We start from the raw sequence: 15,543 nt of genomic DNA, 5'->3' as shown, positions 1-15,543 counted from the left end.
GAGTTTTTACTGCCGTCCCCTCCTAATTTAACTGTGAGTAACATGTTATGAAGCTTAACTGTAATCACAGCCAAACTGGTTTACTCAGGAACAAATAAAACACTGAAATAAACCAAACATTAACATTTAGAAGTGATCTAAGTGACTTATATATCATTTTTAACCTCAGTAGTGTAACCTCTATTAATAAAAATAGTGTACATGTACATACGTGTACATACCTTAATAAAAACAAGCAGGTGAGACGTTAGAACGCTTTTATTTCTATTTTAGTGGACACTCAATACTATAGACAGCTGCTGGGGTTTCTTTAACCTGAGTAGTGAGAGGACCGCGAGCAGGGGGGGGGACGATGTGCCGGGAGTCCGCTGTTGAGTTTTGGATGAAATGCATTCTGGGATATATAGCTGTCCCAAGTCTACACCGATGCATGCTCGATAAAATGGGCGGATCGAGAACACATCCGGGACTTTTTCGCGTTCTCGGCGTGATGCGCATGCCAATTGGAACAGTACTTGGTCTCCGACTGATGACGTATCACGAGTACACGAGAACGCAAGTACGCACAAGTACGCATATTGATAAACGCCCCTTATGTTCTGTCTAGGCTCCACCTCCTCTGTCCTGATTGGATGCTGCTCACAGAATCCAGCTAATTGTCAATCAGCAGAGCACTACTTAAGGCCTGTGGAGCTGTGTTTCTGGGCCCTCTGGCCATTTTGATTACCATACCTGTGCAGGCTTGCATGCCTTTGTGGCTTGTATGTCCATTTTTGTGTTTTCATTTTCAGACTGCCTGTAGGGGAGAACTGCCTTTTGTTTTGAGCCCCTGTTTTCTCCTGTTTATGTGTTGTTAGGTAGGTTATGGTTATAGGTTGTATATTTTGTTTTCTTTGGAGTTAGGTAAGTTTCTTTTGTTTTCATATCTTGTTTGTTATGTTGGCCTTGGCTCTCCCTGAAGTTAACCCTCAGTCTGAACCAGAATTTAAACGCTAGCATGAAATAAACCTTTTAAAATTACCATCTTGGCTCCTCCTTCACTATTTACCTCCATGTTAGTCCCTTCAACCCCCCTAGACTAGCCAGGGGAGGTAACAGGAGAAATATTTTATATGTTATTACTCTTTAAGGGCAACTGTGAGCTCGTGAATCAAGCCTTGGCTAATCTAGGTGTGAGGTGAAAAAGGTTTACAGAAGTGTATAAAAACAGTATTTTTTTTATCCTGTCTTCCTCCCTTTACCCCCAACTGGTCAAGCAGATAGCTGCCCCTCCCTTAGCTTGGTTCTGCTAGAAGTTTCTTCCTGTTAAAAGGGGGTTTTCCCTTCCCACTGTCACCAACTGCTTGCTCAAAGGGGGGCACTTGATTGTTGGGGTTTTCTCTGTATTGCTGTAGGGTCTTTGTCTTACAACATAAAGCACTTTGAGGTGACTTATGTTGTGATTTGGTGCTATATAAATAAAACTGAATTGGATTGACTATCTCAATACTGTTTGCACACATCTAAAATCATTGGTGCCCTTGTACTGGTAGATTTGAACGGTTGGAGTCCAGCTCATCAACACTCACCAGTCTATTCTAAGTCTGATACACACAAGGTATTCACAATCATATGTCATGGACTCTGCATATGTTAAATCTTTGGAGCATCTCCATGCTTTGGTGGCGGGACATACACCCTCCATAGTTCAAAGCTTTCAACCCGTCTGGCATGCTATCCCTCAATATATCCACTAGATGGCAAATATGAAAGTTCTTTCAGAAAAGGTGTGTGGAATAGCTAAAGTCAGAGCCCCTCTATTGTTGCTGACTCATGTGAATGTTATTCTCAAATCTATAGAGACAGCAAAACACATTAGAGTGTTGATTCCTAAAAGAAGCAAAAGTAAGATTAAACATTTATATTTGTTCAACATCTCAGCTTAAACAGAATGATAAAGATTAGATTTATTGTCTTGAGAGACATACATGTCATATGGTTGCAGACATTTCCAAACTCCTTCCTTTTCATCAGCTTTGGACTATGAAGTCTTGCTCTTGCATTGTAGCCGCGGAGCTTGGTTGAGCGCGTAAACTTCCACTAGGATGGACACAGTCATTGCTATGGATACTGATAGACGCATTTGCTTGCTCAGCTGTTGGGCTACTTAACGTGCCTCCCTCTCTGCAAACGCTCCTTGCAGCATTCGCCAAAAATAAATAAATAATGAAATCAAACAGCACAGGGAGCGCAATAACGTCTTTAAAAAAAAAAAGGAAAAAGAAATCCTAAAAAATAAAATATAGATTAAAAGTGGATGATTTTGTCCTTCATGTTATCATTTTTCTCCAAGCCCCCCCAAAACTGTTCAAAATGCAGCTCTATTATTGTTGTGACTGTCTTTTATTGCTGAGCCTGGCACAACCATTTCTTTCGTTTAAAAAAACCAACTGATTTCCACATCCATCATCTGTTGTGCGTGACCCTTAATATGGCGAATCTTCCACGCAAGCACATAAAAAAAAAAGAGGCGGAGAGGTTAAGGCAAGGGTATATTGGAAATAATGGCACTGAGCCCCGGTTTGTTTGCTCGTCTGTCTCCACACAGACTCTCTCAACGCTGCTGCATCCCAGGCTCACCAGCATCACCAGGTGCAGTGGAGCAAAACCTACTATACGTGCGTGACAGGGAGGGGAGGGAGGGGGCGTTGTCGCTGGGGCCGATGAAACAAGAGGGAGAGAGAGAGAGGGTTGGCAAGGTGGCGGGATTTGTGTTGAAGCCTGTTCTGTCAGACATGCGCAAGAGCGTCAGCAGCAGCAGCAGCAGCATCACCACCATCACCACCGCCGCCGCCGCTGCGCTGCGTTTCCGCCTTGGCTGAGCGGCGCACACAGTCGAGAGGGGAGGGGAGGGACGCCGAGAGGAAGAACGGAGACGCAGTGGGGCACAGCACGGACTCCAAGGAGCAAATTACACCGACGCGCCAACACCCCCACCGCCCCCTCTCCAGAAACACCTCAAGCGGCGACCTGACCTGTGCGGTGCGCGCGTTGAGCTTTCCAGCATGGAGACTGCGATAAATAATAAGCACTAAAATGTGAGAGCCACAGGGGGGAACAGAGCGCACGCGTGTGTGTGAGAGAAATAAAGTGGCCATTCCCTTTATCTTTTTTTTTAATCATTATTATTGCGGGTGATTTCAATTCTGTGTTCTGCAGTCTGAAAATGAAGAAGTTCAACATCAGGAAGGTGCTGGACGGTTTAAAAGAGGTGTCCTCCTCCACGCCGTCTGTCCAAGTGGGGCCACAAGAGAACCATCTCATCCAGGAGACCCTCCAGTCCGAGCATTTCCAGCTCTGCAAGGTGGGCGAGACTGGAGATTTTTCTTTTTCTTTTTCAATCATACAGCTGTTTGCGTATTGGCTTTTAGCGCTAATGATATTTATTGCAGGCAATGTTTTGCACTTATCCCATCTCAGAACACGGATGGTGCAAGTGGAGCTCCACGGAATTATTTATTAGCCGCAAAGCGTTTTACACTGCAGTCTTCTTCTAAACTACAACAAGCACGTGCTCATTAAAGATTTAATGAACATTTGGCGAGCAGCCTGTCCATTTCAGAAAGATCACAGCCTATGCGCATAAACAGTGCAACATAGGCACCTACGATGCGCATGCTGTTTGGCGAGTGCGCTGCACCGACCAGCTGCAAGTTTCTATTCGATTGTTTATGTTTTTGTTAAGTAATTTACTTGGAGCTTTTTTAAAATCATCGAGCAACACGGGGTATGTTAATATGCGCCAGTGTACTCTGTGAAAATCCCGGAGTTTTCTGCATGTGCGCATGGCATGAACTGTCATATCGAGGGGCTGGGCTGAACTGATCCCCTCTTGCATAATCTGTTGGTTTGGATTAGTAAAACACTGGTTTGTGATTGATGTGCGTGCGTAAGCGAGCGTGTGGCAGTGTGCGCGTTGTCTTTTCCACGCAGTGTCTCTCCATTCCCTTCTTCTCCCTCCTCTTTTCTCTTTCACACATCCCTGCACCCCCCCCTCCGTTCGGTCTCCCTCATCCACACCTAAACACAGACCACTTTATCCCCAGATCATTGGGGACTGATGGCGCCTGAAGTGAGTGCAGGCCTGCTTGGGAGATTAAAAAAGGCGGCTCGCCCTCCTCTGTCTGTATTGACCACAGTAGTAGATGGGATAATTGGGATAATACCCGTCCAGTTTACATGACATGCATGCTACTGTTAAGTCAATTCGGAGTTTCCTCAGCAGCTTTTCTAATTGCCCTTTTAATAGACCCCACTGTGTGCTTCTCATTGATTTCCCAACATATTTAAATTGTGTGCTTGTGAAGCTTTTTGCTTAACGTTTTTTATATATTTGAAATCATCTATGTGTGATATCCTTCGTTACATCTGGTTGCTGGAAAAAAATTACACTGCCATTGATTTTCTTTAGCATATTTGCACACTGAAGTCTTTTTTGTGTGTTAAAAGACTTGTTGTCCTTGTGTATTTTAGTAGTCACATAACAGAGGTGCAAATCCAGGGCAGATTAACATCAGTAAGAAGTGTTACGTTGAGAGCGCGTGAAGTAAACACGGGAAAATAATCTAAAATCATGTCAACAGACCTGAGGGCTTTGGGGACGTTGGGGTTTTGTGACTAGACAGACCAACTCAAAGACTGCAGGTTTTATAGCCACGGCAGCCTAAATATGTCTGTCAACAGCAAGACATCTGATTGAAGTGCCTTTGAACAAGACTTCAGGCTCACTCTTGCACCTTTGCTGTCTGTCTGGACAGGAACTCTCTGTAATGTCTCTCTACAAGGAAGGCAGGTGTCTCTGCTGCACCGAGTGCTTCTTATGTAATGTACTTTAGCCTTCTGTCACTAAGCAAACAAATCCAACAGCCCACCGCCGGCTGACTGATGCCATAAAACTACCGTCACAGAAATGCACAGAGTGAACCAGGAACACCTTATAATGCGTCGCACACCGTAAAGAAGAGACAAAAGCTAATCATAACCTGATTCCTCCTTATCCATGTTTTTTTTTTTTCTCCATGTATTTTATTTCCAGACTTTAAGTGTTATCACGACTTCACGTGGGAGGCAGCGAGAGAAGGAAAACAACATAAAAAGAGGGAAATGAGAGAGAGATGAAATCTCAAATTAGGCCAGTGATTATAAAAGGAACCTAAAAAGCGACTCCAAATATCATACCTATCATTAAGAAAAGGATATCCGTGCACAGAAAGAGCATTTGTTCCATCTTTTTTTTTTCTTTTTTTTTTTAAATTTTCCCTTGTCTGCACAATTTCAGTCTTTATATTTCTGTCATAACACTCTTCACATCCATCTGGCCCATTTGTTTAGCAAAGTCAGGTGTGTGGCATCCAATGACAAAACAACACCCCTGCTGTGAAATGCAAATTGATATTCTCTAACACATTTGCTTTTTTTTTTTTTTTCTTCTTCTTCATTTTTCTACATATCGCACCAGACTGTCCGTCATGGCTTCCCCTATCAGCCGTCGTCCATGGCTTTTGACCCTGTGCAGAAGATATTGGCCGTTGGCACCCAGAGTGGAGCTCTCAGATTGTATCCTTTTACTTGCCGCTGAGCCTCTATGAGCTGCTGTGGCCCGTGGCAGCTCCTTTGGGTAGGTGCATCCCTGTGAGGCAGCAGCAGGTAAGTGAACAGTCGTCTCAGCTGCTGTTGTCAGACGCTCCTGTATGTTGGCTGGTTTTCAGTATCTTAGAGGGATTTTGGAAAGGTGGGTGTCTTGGGTTTGCGAGCTTCAGTGTTTGATTTCTCTTTAACTTAAAGTCCAACATTCAGATTTTATCCCAAGGCGAGACAATGCATAAAATATAGACTACATTACCGTCACTGAATTTCACAGTTTAGCTGTTTTTTAGACCTTGACCTTGCTACATTGTTGCACCCTTGTGCCGAATACTAAATCAAAGCAAAGCCCGCACAGACCCCACATATTGAAATACGTGTTGCCGTTCGGCACAAGTGTTAGCTCGCATCGGCTTTCTTGCAATATGAGGACGTTAACACAAACAGGGACAACAGCTTGCGATGAAATGGCACCACGGGGAGTCATATAACTTCAGAGAACGCCCGCGAACTTGCCTGTGTGAGGCCGCTTTTACAGGTCCTCCGTGTGTTCTCCTGCCTGTCCGACAACCTTTGCCAGCTCATTACGGTGTGATGAAGAGCGGTCCGCCTGGCTGTCCCTCTTTCCCACCTGCTGGCAGATATGGTTGTGACTCAGTCTCGTTCACCTTGCACTGGAAAAAAGGGAGGACGATGATGAGCATGAGAGTCTACTGAACCGTGTTTGCCAGATTTAAAAAAAAAGAAAAGATGGGCAGCCTGTGTACCTTTTAAATGTTTTAAGGCGGACTGAGTGAGATGGTAGGCACACCACATTTTAAAGTTAAAACTGTATGTTCCTAACGCTTTACAGATTCAAAATAAACCTTAACTGGACTAGAGCAGATTCGATCACTTGTATTAGTAGATACAAGTGGAAATTCCTGCTTTGGTAGATGTACTATGTTAAGGTGGATAAGCTCAATAGGGCTTGTGTTTTGCTTTCTGGTACATTACCCATTACTTCCAAAGTAGGTAGTCTCAGAAAATCAACCCCCCCGACAAAAACCCCCCCACTGTAGTCAAGAAATTTATAGTGAGTCAGCCTATACTCAGACTATAGCGACTTTGGGTGAATGATCTTGTCAGATGTTTCCTGCTGGCTGTAATTGGTCACTTTGAAACTGAATGAACAGAGGGATCTCTTTTGTGTTTGAGTGATGTGGATCAGATAGAGTCTTATCAGAGTCAGTGGAAGGTGAATTGGGAGTCATCTATCTGCTCCTTGGTGTTGGTTCTCCTCCCCTGTTATTTTACTGTTTAGTCAGCCCTGTCTCTTTATCTGATGACAGCGACACCACTGTGGCGCAGATGCAGGCGGTGTAGTTCGAGCTTTCGCGATTCATAAATTGTGCAGTGCTGAGCTGCCGGATGGGGGTCTTGTGGCAGGTTGTGATTTCGTTGAAGTTTTGGCTGGTTGCAGGTTTTGGAAAGGCATCCAGGGATTCCCTGTGCTGGTACACATGGTCACATCTACGCCCTGGCAGGCCATGAGAGGCTTCTCATGGATATCGATGTCTATGTGTGTGTGTATACGTGTGTTTGTTTGCCTGGTTGGCCTGCCAGGACATTTGGCTGCACCCCTCTTCCGTGAAGGATTACAGGAAGTGGCAGATCAAGGGCCTCAGCCTGGCAGCGTGGCAAAGCACTGAAAATTACAGCACAAACAGGAGGCGTGCACTGATGTGTACACATGTGCGATTGAGTACGTGGATACAAGTCGGTGTTTGTGTCCTCTGAGGATATGTCTCATCCCTGTAGACATAAAGCCAATCATTTCAGTGGTGCCCCAAAACTGCCTCGTATTGGCTGCTCACCACTCACTCTGCCTCTGGCTTCAGCGTCCACCTGGGAAGATGACAATGTCCCTTTGGTGTTGTCTGGAGGAGGGAAAGACGGGAAATGGAGAAAGAGCTTGGCTGGTGAGCCCGTGGAAAGAACAGGCCAATAAACTAGGAAGAGCAGAGAGAGAGGGGGAATAGATAGGGAAGAGTGAGAGAGGCAGGCTATCCCTTTTTTCAAGATCTAATGGCCAAGAATAGAATCCTTATTGATCTGTGTGTGGTAATGCAGTGAGACAGATATGCCCAAGTGCACACACGGAGACACACACTCAATTGTTTTCTGCACAGTATCTCAACAGCAAAAAGAAGTCATGAGCATTTAAAAAAACAAGGGGATTTGCTGTGCAAGCAGTCACCCCACATTAGCTATCCTTTGGATTAGCTGTGTATTTTCAAAAATAAGCAGGATTGCAAAATGCTGAATTAATAAAGCCGTTTTTTTAGTGGTTTTAGTGATGAGACAGTGTTTCTGATGAAGGTGGAGGAGCAAAAAAAAGAAAAGCTTCCTTGTTTCCTATGCCCTCTATTTCTTGGCCAAATACTTTCTGATGACGCTACTTTTCAGCGAACACTGCAGAGGCCTTTTTAGTGTTTACCAGGAGGTTAACCACAAGGCCGTCAACATAAGACAAAAAGATGAGAAGATTAGCTTTTCACCGGACTAACAAAAAACACTGTTGCAATCTTGGCTTGCAGCATTCATAAAAAAGAAAAGATTAAAAGATAAAACAAGCATTTAGCTTCAAACCATTCTGCAATGATGCTCTTGCTTCTTCCTCCACACCTCTTTTTAATGTGATGCAGTGGATCAACATGAAGGGTAAAAGTAAAAAGAGGATTGTGTTAAATAATAGTAATCTCAGTACTGAGAGTAATGCTAGTTTTTGCCTTAATCAAACAGCACGTGCCAGCCGAGCTCCATCATACGAACTGAGTCTTGTATAGCGCTTTTCTGCTCTACTTGAATACTCAAAGCACTTTATACAGCATGTCTCATTCACCCATCCACACACACATTCACACAAGCACTTTTTTATATGTCTAAGTGCTCTCCCTTTAACATTCACACTCGGGAGCAACTTGGGCTTCAGTACTTGTTCACTATCTTCAGGATATTTTGGCATACCAAAGACAAAACTGACACTAACCAAGCATGCAGTTAATACCTGCTATACTTCTCTTAGAAGCTGTTTAGCCTTTATTGTAATAGAACAATTGTAGACAGGAAAACTGGGAGAAGGGCCAGGGGCAGGGCTTTGGAGCGGATTCAAAGCAGACCACTGCTTAACCCATTAAAGTCTTTGCATTAAAAATTGCTATATCCTGCATAATAATTCAGTTCCAATTCAATTTTATTTGTATAGCGCCAAATCACAACAACAGTCGCCTCAAGGCGCTTTATATTGTAATGTAGACCCTACAATAATACATACAGAGAAAAAACCCAACAATCATATGGCCCCCTATGAGCAAGCACTTTGGCGACAGTGGGAAGGAAAAACTCCCTCTTAACAGGAAGAAACCTCCAGCAGAACCAGGCTCAGGGAGGGGCGGGGCCATCTGCTGCGACCGGTTGGGGTGAGAGAAGTAGTCGATATATGAGATTGCAGGCGTATGATAAGTATTGGACATCAACATATGAATCAGTTACCTGTAGTTTAGGATCTCCAACTTCAGTACATTGGAGTAATCAAGTACAATCTAAAATGTGTCAAACTGTCAACAACTGTGAAAATCTTTTGCTTATTTTGGTCAAATATTTTCTATGCTGTGTCAGCAAGAACGTGTAATACTGAACACGATTTTAAGCAGACATTGTTTTTGCGCATTAAAGCAACAGTACATAGAAACTGAGTGTCCTAACAGTGTGCAGACAACTTGCTGACAGAAAACATGGACAGTTTTGGAATGTTATAACACTGGAGCCAGAGTCATCTGTATGTATTTCAATTTCTGGGTGGTCTGCAGCAAATGTGTTTAACACTGTGGCAGCATCACCTCCCCAGAGAGATCGCTCCTTACTAATGGTGGCCAGGAGAAATGGCAGCGCTATAACTCAGAGACTCCCTGTGAGCCAGCAAGACGCAGATCAATAGATCAAATTGTCAGTCCATGCTCTGCCAGATTATCTCATCGACAAACGCAGGACATCATAGGCCTCACACGTCCAAATGGAGGCACACAGGCACACACACAGAAGCGCGTGCGCTCATCCCCAGAATTATTATTTCAGAATAGCTGTCCGGAGGTGGCTGAGGTAACACGCAGTTGTACCTCTGCACATATGCACACGCACGATGATAGATGAGTTGTACAGATGTTAATGGATGCGGATTCAAATAATGTGTGACGTGCACAAAAGGGCAAACATTTGTATATGCGAGCAGACACTGGTGGACGCAGAAACGGCGCGTGCATGCATGCACGCACGTCAGATTCTGATGCAATGAGTGAGTGTGCTACCCTTCATCGTTTGCCCACAGTCACTTGAAAATCTTGCTGAGACGTGATCTTAATGACACAGATTGTTTTTACTTAGCAATACAAGCGTGAATTTAATTGGTATAATATGCACCAAAGGAAGTGTTCAGTAGTAGCTCACAATCTCTACAGCGCTTCATCATATGCATGCGAGGGAAGTTCTTGTTTTGATTAAACTCGCGATTAAACGTTATTAATATTTCCGTGTATTTCAATATACGTGAGACTCTCCTGGAGGATTCCAGTGATATAAGTTCTGGTTTATTATTATTATTATTGCTTTCATAGTGCAGTTCAACTTTAACAAATAATTACAGTGACCCTCTGGCTACTTTTCTCTGCATAGCTGCACTATCTTTAGAGATGGAGGGAAAGCTAAAGCTTGTTTTCAGGTCATAGACCATTTATGCAGTTGTTAGGTCTTTTATCTGTTTTGTTAAAACTTTCTTTTCTTTGCTTTTTTGTGGTGTGATTTAGGTTCTTAATTGCAAGCAACTGAGTGTAGAAGGGAAATGCATATTTTATATATTGGTGACTTAAACATGTGTATTTCTTCATATTTCATATAATCTGCTCTGTTGGAAAGGTCTACAAAATTTACAAATGTATAGTTTGTTTCCTTCTCAGTGGCTAGCTCAAGAGCTGGCAGTAGCATATGGGGGATGAAGGATTGTTAAAGTGGTTTGGTGTCACAGAAAATAAAGAGGGATTAGTATCTCATCCCAGTGGACCTCATTTTACTTTTCACACAAGTAGAACAAGGACTGGGTGAGAGAAAGAAGAGAAAATCTGTTGAAATTAAGTCTTAAAACAGCCAGTCGATATAACCGTGTAAGGCTTGAAAGTTTAGCCCGTGGTAAGGTCACAAGGGAACTTCCAAGATGTGGCTTTCATGTCAGTTCTGTGCACATCAACTTTACACTATTACCGGAACAAAGAGGGCATGTGTTTGTGGCTGTGCGCTGTATTGAAGTGCTGTTAATCAAAGACCCCTTATGTACCAGGTTTGAATCTTTCATGCCCTCCCAAAGCACTCAGCGTCCTCTGTTCTATCGGTTCTTAGAAATGGAAAACAAATTTTGCTGCATCAGTACCGCAACAGTGTTTTTGCTGCTTCCCTCTGTCCAATATCCTGACAGCGTGTTCTGCTTAAGTCCTTTAGCCTTGACAGGCACCAAATGGGATCCGGGTTTAGGGTGATTAAAGTTGTGCTGCCATGTTGCTTCTCCTCAATAATTTAGTGTACATTTATCTCCAGCTCTTACTCCTCTTGCTCCTTGTCTCTCTGCTCTGTTGACTCCTGCCTTGTCAGGGATGATGAGTGTGTGTATGTCTGCGCATTAAAGGGAGGCATGTGGCTTTGATGGTTTAAACCGTTCGACCAGTTAACTAATGGAAAAGTGCACATGTAAAAGAAAAGTAAAGTTCATCCAGACACACAGGCCTTCCTACTTACCATGACTCATCACATTTAAGGTGGGAACTTGAAGGACTGCTTAATAAGTGTTGTCTAGAAGCTTTTGACCAAAGGCACATCTTAAATTTGCTTGTTGTTAATGCATGTGCACATTTTTCATTCTTTTGTCTCCACGCTGCATGAAAAGAAACCAAGCTATAAGTAATGCACATGTACTGACTGTTTGATGCAGAGTAGCAATGCCTGAGAGGTCACCAACCTGTGCACTAATTATTCCCAACAGACGGGAGACAACGCTTGAGTGGCTCAATGTAAATACACAGTGTCACGTGGGCTGGAGAGAATAAATAGGTTTATATTTGAACACGCGCACTGGGAGAGTGTACCTATTGTACTGGATGTTGACCGGCTTTATTCTGACTGCTTGTGGACAGGTGAAGCTACACTGTCTGTGTTAGCTGTAATTATTAACTGTAAGTAACCATGAAAAGATAGATTTTGTCTCTGACCACTTTAACATGGGTAGAAAGTCATACTAAGGTGATCTTAGTGGTACTAAACAAATCCCTATGTTAGCCTGAAGGAACCTTAGTTATAAGGTTAGCTAACATTTTCCAGGATGGAGCAAACACAGTAGGAAGTTTGGATTGACATTTTTAATCCTGCCTGCAAAACTCTAATTGATGTGGTCTAAGGACCTTGGAAAGAAAAGCGTCTGGACTTCTTTAAGTTGCTTGAAGACGTTTCACCTCTAATCCGAGAAGCTTCTTCAGTTCTAGGGTCAAATGGTGGAGAGTCCCAGATTTGATGGTTTGATCCCGAGCTGCAGTTCACATGTTGAAGTATCCTTGGGCAAAATGTTGAACCCAAGATTGCTCCAGATATGTCCATCATGTGTATGTGACATAGAAAGAAATAGTGCTCTAGGAATGAATGGATGAATATGTGTTTTCCTAAAAAGTGCTTTGAGTGCTCAGTCGGTGGACCGTTAGAGTAGAAAAGAGGGCCAGTCCATATGAGTTGCTGTATAAATTAGAGATGTATGTAGGAATTTTAAGGGCATGGAAGCATGTGAGTATTTACCAACATTTAGACAGTTTTCATGTTCAGTGAGATATTAAGAAAGGCATTTCGGGCCCTCACACTTTCCCTTTTTAGCTGTCTAATCAATTTGCTGCTCATTTATCGCTTCATTTAACTTCATTGTTGCTTTCATCCCATGTCTTAGCAATATTCTCAGTGAGTGTAGTTCTATTATAACCAAAGCAGCGGCCAAAACTGTGAAAATATCACCCATTTCGTAACATACTGATAATCTGTGATCTGAGACGTGAGCTCCATTTTAACCACGCCACGCGCAGTACTCTTGATAACATACTCGCTGCTGTGTTGTTCGGCCTAGCGAGTGAGTGACAGTCAGAGCGCGCAGCTCTGTCAGAACGTTGTGATTTACGGCAGGATCTATTTTCAACATTGCATTTTCAACATTGGCTGGGCCACTTGTGAGGATCACGTTCCTATTGTATTGATTTGCACTCGTGTAAGTCCCGGTCAATATTCTTCTCTTAATCTAACGGCATCATTGCAACCAAAAGCTTTGACCACTGTCCGGTTGGTGCAACAGCAGGTCCCTTGTCGTCAAGAGTCAGGCATTAAAAGTAAATACCCTGCACACTCTAATAGATTGTTTGGTGTCATAGTGAATGGCTTCCGATTAAGTGATGATACTTGTGGTAACCCTATGCTTCCTATTGATTTCATTTGTGAGTCTGTAGCTTTCATTATCGCGGCACTTTGGTTGACTCCCCGAGGACTAAATGCTGGTGCTTCAGAAATCATGTAAACCGTTCATTTCTTTCCTTTCAAAGCTAAAAAAAAAAGCTCCAGATTGCCCTTTGCCTATAAATAGCCGATTATTTGGTAGGTTAAGTACAAGCTGTTGTTTGCAACTTTCCAAGAGAAGGTTTTGGCGTGTGCTGATAGCGCTCCCCTGTCAAGGGATATAAATATCACTTCAGCATACATGCTGGAAATCCGGCGTCTCGCTGAAATATCACTGTCATCTAACAAATCATACATGACGTCAACAGAGAACGCGCAGTATGGGATTAATTTAAAGGCATTTTTGAGGTTGAATGAGAATGCGATGTCCTTCAATTACCGTCAGTACACACAGTGTGTGCCAGGGGATTGTTCTGGTCTGTAAACACATGTTTATCCTCATGTCTGGGAGGGCGAACATGTGTCCTGAGCATCTCTTTGTGGCCTGCTCTCTGGGGTAAAGAACTGATAACACAAAGCGAGAAGCAGCTTGTGCAAGAAATCGTAACTGCATAACTGTCCCGCACATGCTTTGCTGTCAAGATGACTGGACTGAATTAAAGGCTTCTCCTCGAGTGGGTAAAAACGCTTCATTTGATGAGCTAAAAATAAGCAAAAAAAACCCGAGTGTTTGTTCAGGTGCTTGTTTCAATATGACGTGAGCGGTTGAGACTCGGTGGTTTTGCTTGACATTGTTGTTAATGTGTGGAACTGTGGTGGGGGTGAGTCAAACTTATGCTGTCAGGTTGGCACAGTCCCTGTGGTGCTTGTAGGGGGACTGGCTTACAGAACGCTGTGAAGCACAAAGATTTTGTCATCTTGCTTTTCCCCCTGCCTTTGACGTGACCTCCGGGTCTCCGTAGGGCCACGACTCTGAAATGACTGTGAAGTATTTGTCTCACTCTTTTCTACATTTTCTTCTGTTATGCTTTTAAAATGTATTTTATTTTATCTAAGCTCCTGATTTTGCTACTTATTCTCTGCATCCAATTATTTCTGCTCAACCACTGTAGGCAGTCTTCCACTCTGTCTCAAGGGCCGCTGCTGCCTCCACATTAATGTTTCATATGTTTCCTTATGATTTGGCTTTGGAACGCTCTCCTCTTCCAATCGCTTTACCCAGACATCCAGGGGCTTATCTTGCGAGAGGTGACGCGCATGTTAATGTTCGCCGCATGTACTTTGTTTCCCCAACACAACAGTTATGACCAATTAAGCATAATTAAAAAGCAAAATGTAAAAAGGCCATTATGCCAAGCTCCAGAAACAGATAGATTGTTAGTTAATGATGTTTTATTGTGTAAATCTAATTAAATTACATGAAAATTACCAGCTTTTTTCACATGTTTAAAAAAATTGATCTTTAAATTACAGCCTGCAGGTAAAGTAAACATAATGACATTTTGTAGTGACTTTCTTTTCCACAAAAAAGTAAGTACATAGCTACATTTATCACCTCTTCAAAATCATAAAATTAGAATCACAAATTCCAAATTAGATATCAGGGATTATAATCTCCTTAAAGAGTGGCAGGTAGCCCCAGTCTTGTTTAAACCTCTTCCTTCTAGGGTGTTCGCTTTGCTTTCTTTTACCCTCACGTCCTCAAGAGCTCTCCAAGGCCCTGACAAAAAGGCTTCTGGATGGCTGTGAGCCAGGGAAAAGATTTTTGAAAAGGTTTCCAAATGACTTGAGAGTAATCGTTCCTCTGTAAGGAAAATCACTCAAACAAGTGGTATAGATTTCAAATGACTGCCGATGCGTCAGGACCGACTGTTCCAGCAAAGTCATCCTAATAGCACGTCACTTGATTTAAACGAAGTCTAAAACAACCCAACGTGTAGTCAGAGGATCTTAAAGTAACTCCTGCAACTGTTGTTGTCCAAAAAATCAGAAAATATCACACATTTGATCTGAATGGGAAGCGTGGCAAGAAGAGTTTTTGTTGTCCAGAAAGAACAAAACTACACTTTGCCAATGAAAATGATTAACCAGGTCTTTTGGAATAAAGTGTTTTGGAGTGACACGTCAAAGATAGATACAGAATTGGCGAAATAAACAGTAGAAATGAGCTGAAGGCAGTTTTTAAGTGCAAAACATGGTGTTGGGAATGTTACGGTTTGAGGTTGCCTTGCTGCCTCAGAGAACGGGCAGCTCGAGTCACTGACTAAAAATAAATCCTGATATCAAAAGGGCGCTTGCAGATAATGCGAGGCCAGCTGATGATTCTGTAAGCATGAATACATAAAACATGTAAAGCTGCAAATCAGCCAAAACCTGAGGGCTAAAACCAGATTTGAACCTTTTGCGAGTGTGCAAAGG

General features: G+C 42.9%; 1 protein-coding gene across 3 annotated transcripts in view; it reads left to right on the top strand.

Annotated features, from left to right (window-relative positions):
• Positions 1–2,722: 2,722 nt before the first annotated feature.
• The window catches only part of stxbp5a (syntaxin binding protein 5a (tomosyn)), a 94,098-nt gene continuing 81,277 nt past the window's right edge, over positions 2,723–15,543 (top strand). For all 3 annotated transcript variants that reach the window (XM_039598540.1, XM_039598539.1, XM_039598538.1), the window contains exons 1-3: positions 2,723–3,077; positions 3,199–3,343; positions 5,498–5,595. In XM_039598540.1, coding sequence (XP_039454474.1) covers positions 3,206–3,343; positions 5,498–5,595 — 236 coding nt within the window. In that variant the 5' untranslated portion in view covers positions 2,723–3,077; positions 3,199–3,205. The remainder of the gene's footprint in view (positions 3,078–3,198; positions 3,344–5,497; positions 5,596–15,543) is intronic.

The sequence above is a fragment of the Oreochromis aureus genome, linkage group 15 (genome assembly GCF_013358895.1).
Source record: "Oreochromis aureus strain Israel breed Guangdong linkage group 15, ZZ_aureus, whole genome shotgun sequence".
NCBI classification, from domain to species: domain Eukaryota; kingdom Metazoa; phylum Chordata; class Actinopteri; order Cichliformes; family Cichlidae; genus Oreochromis; species Oreochromis aureus.
Note: the sequence above shows the minus strand (reverse complement) of the source record. Positions and strands in the feature narration are given on the sequence as shown.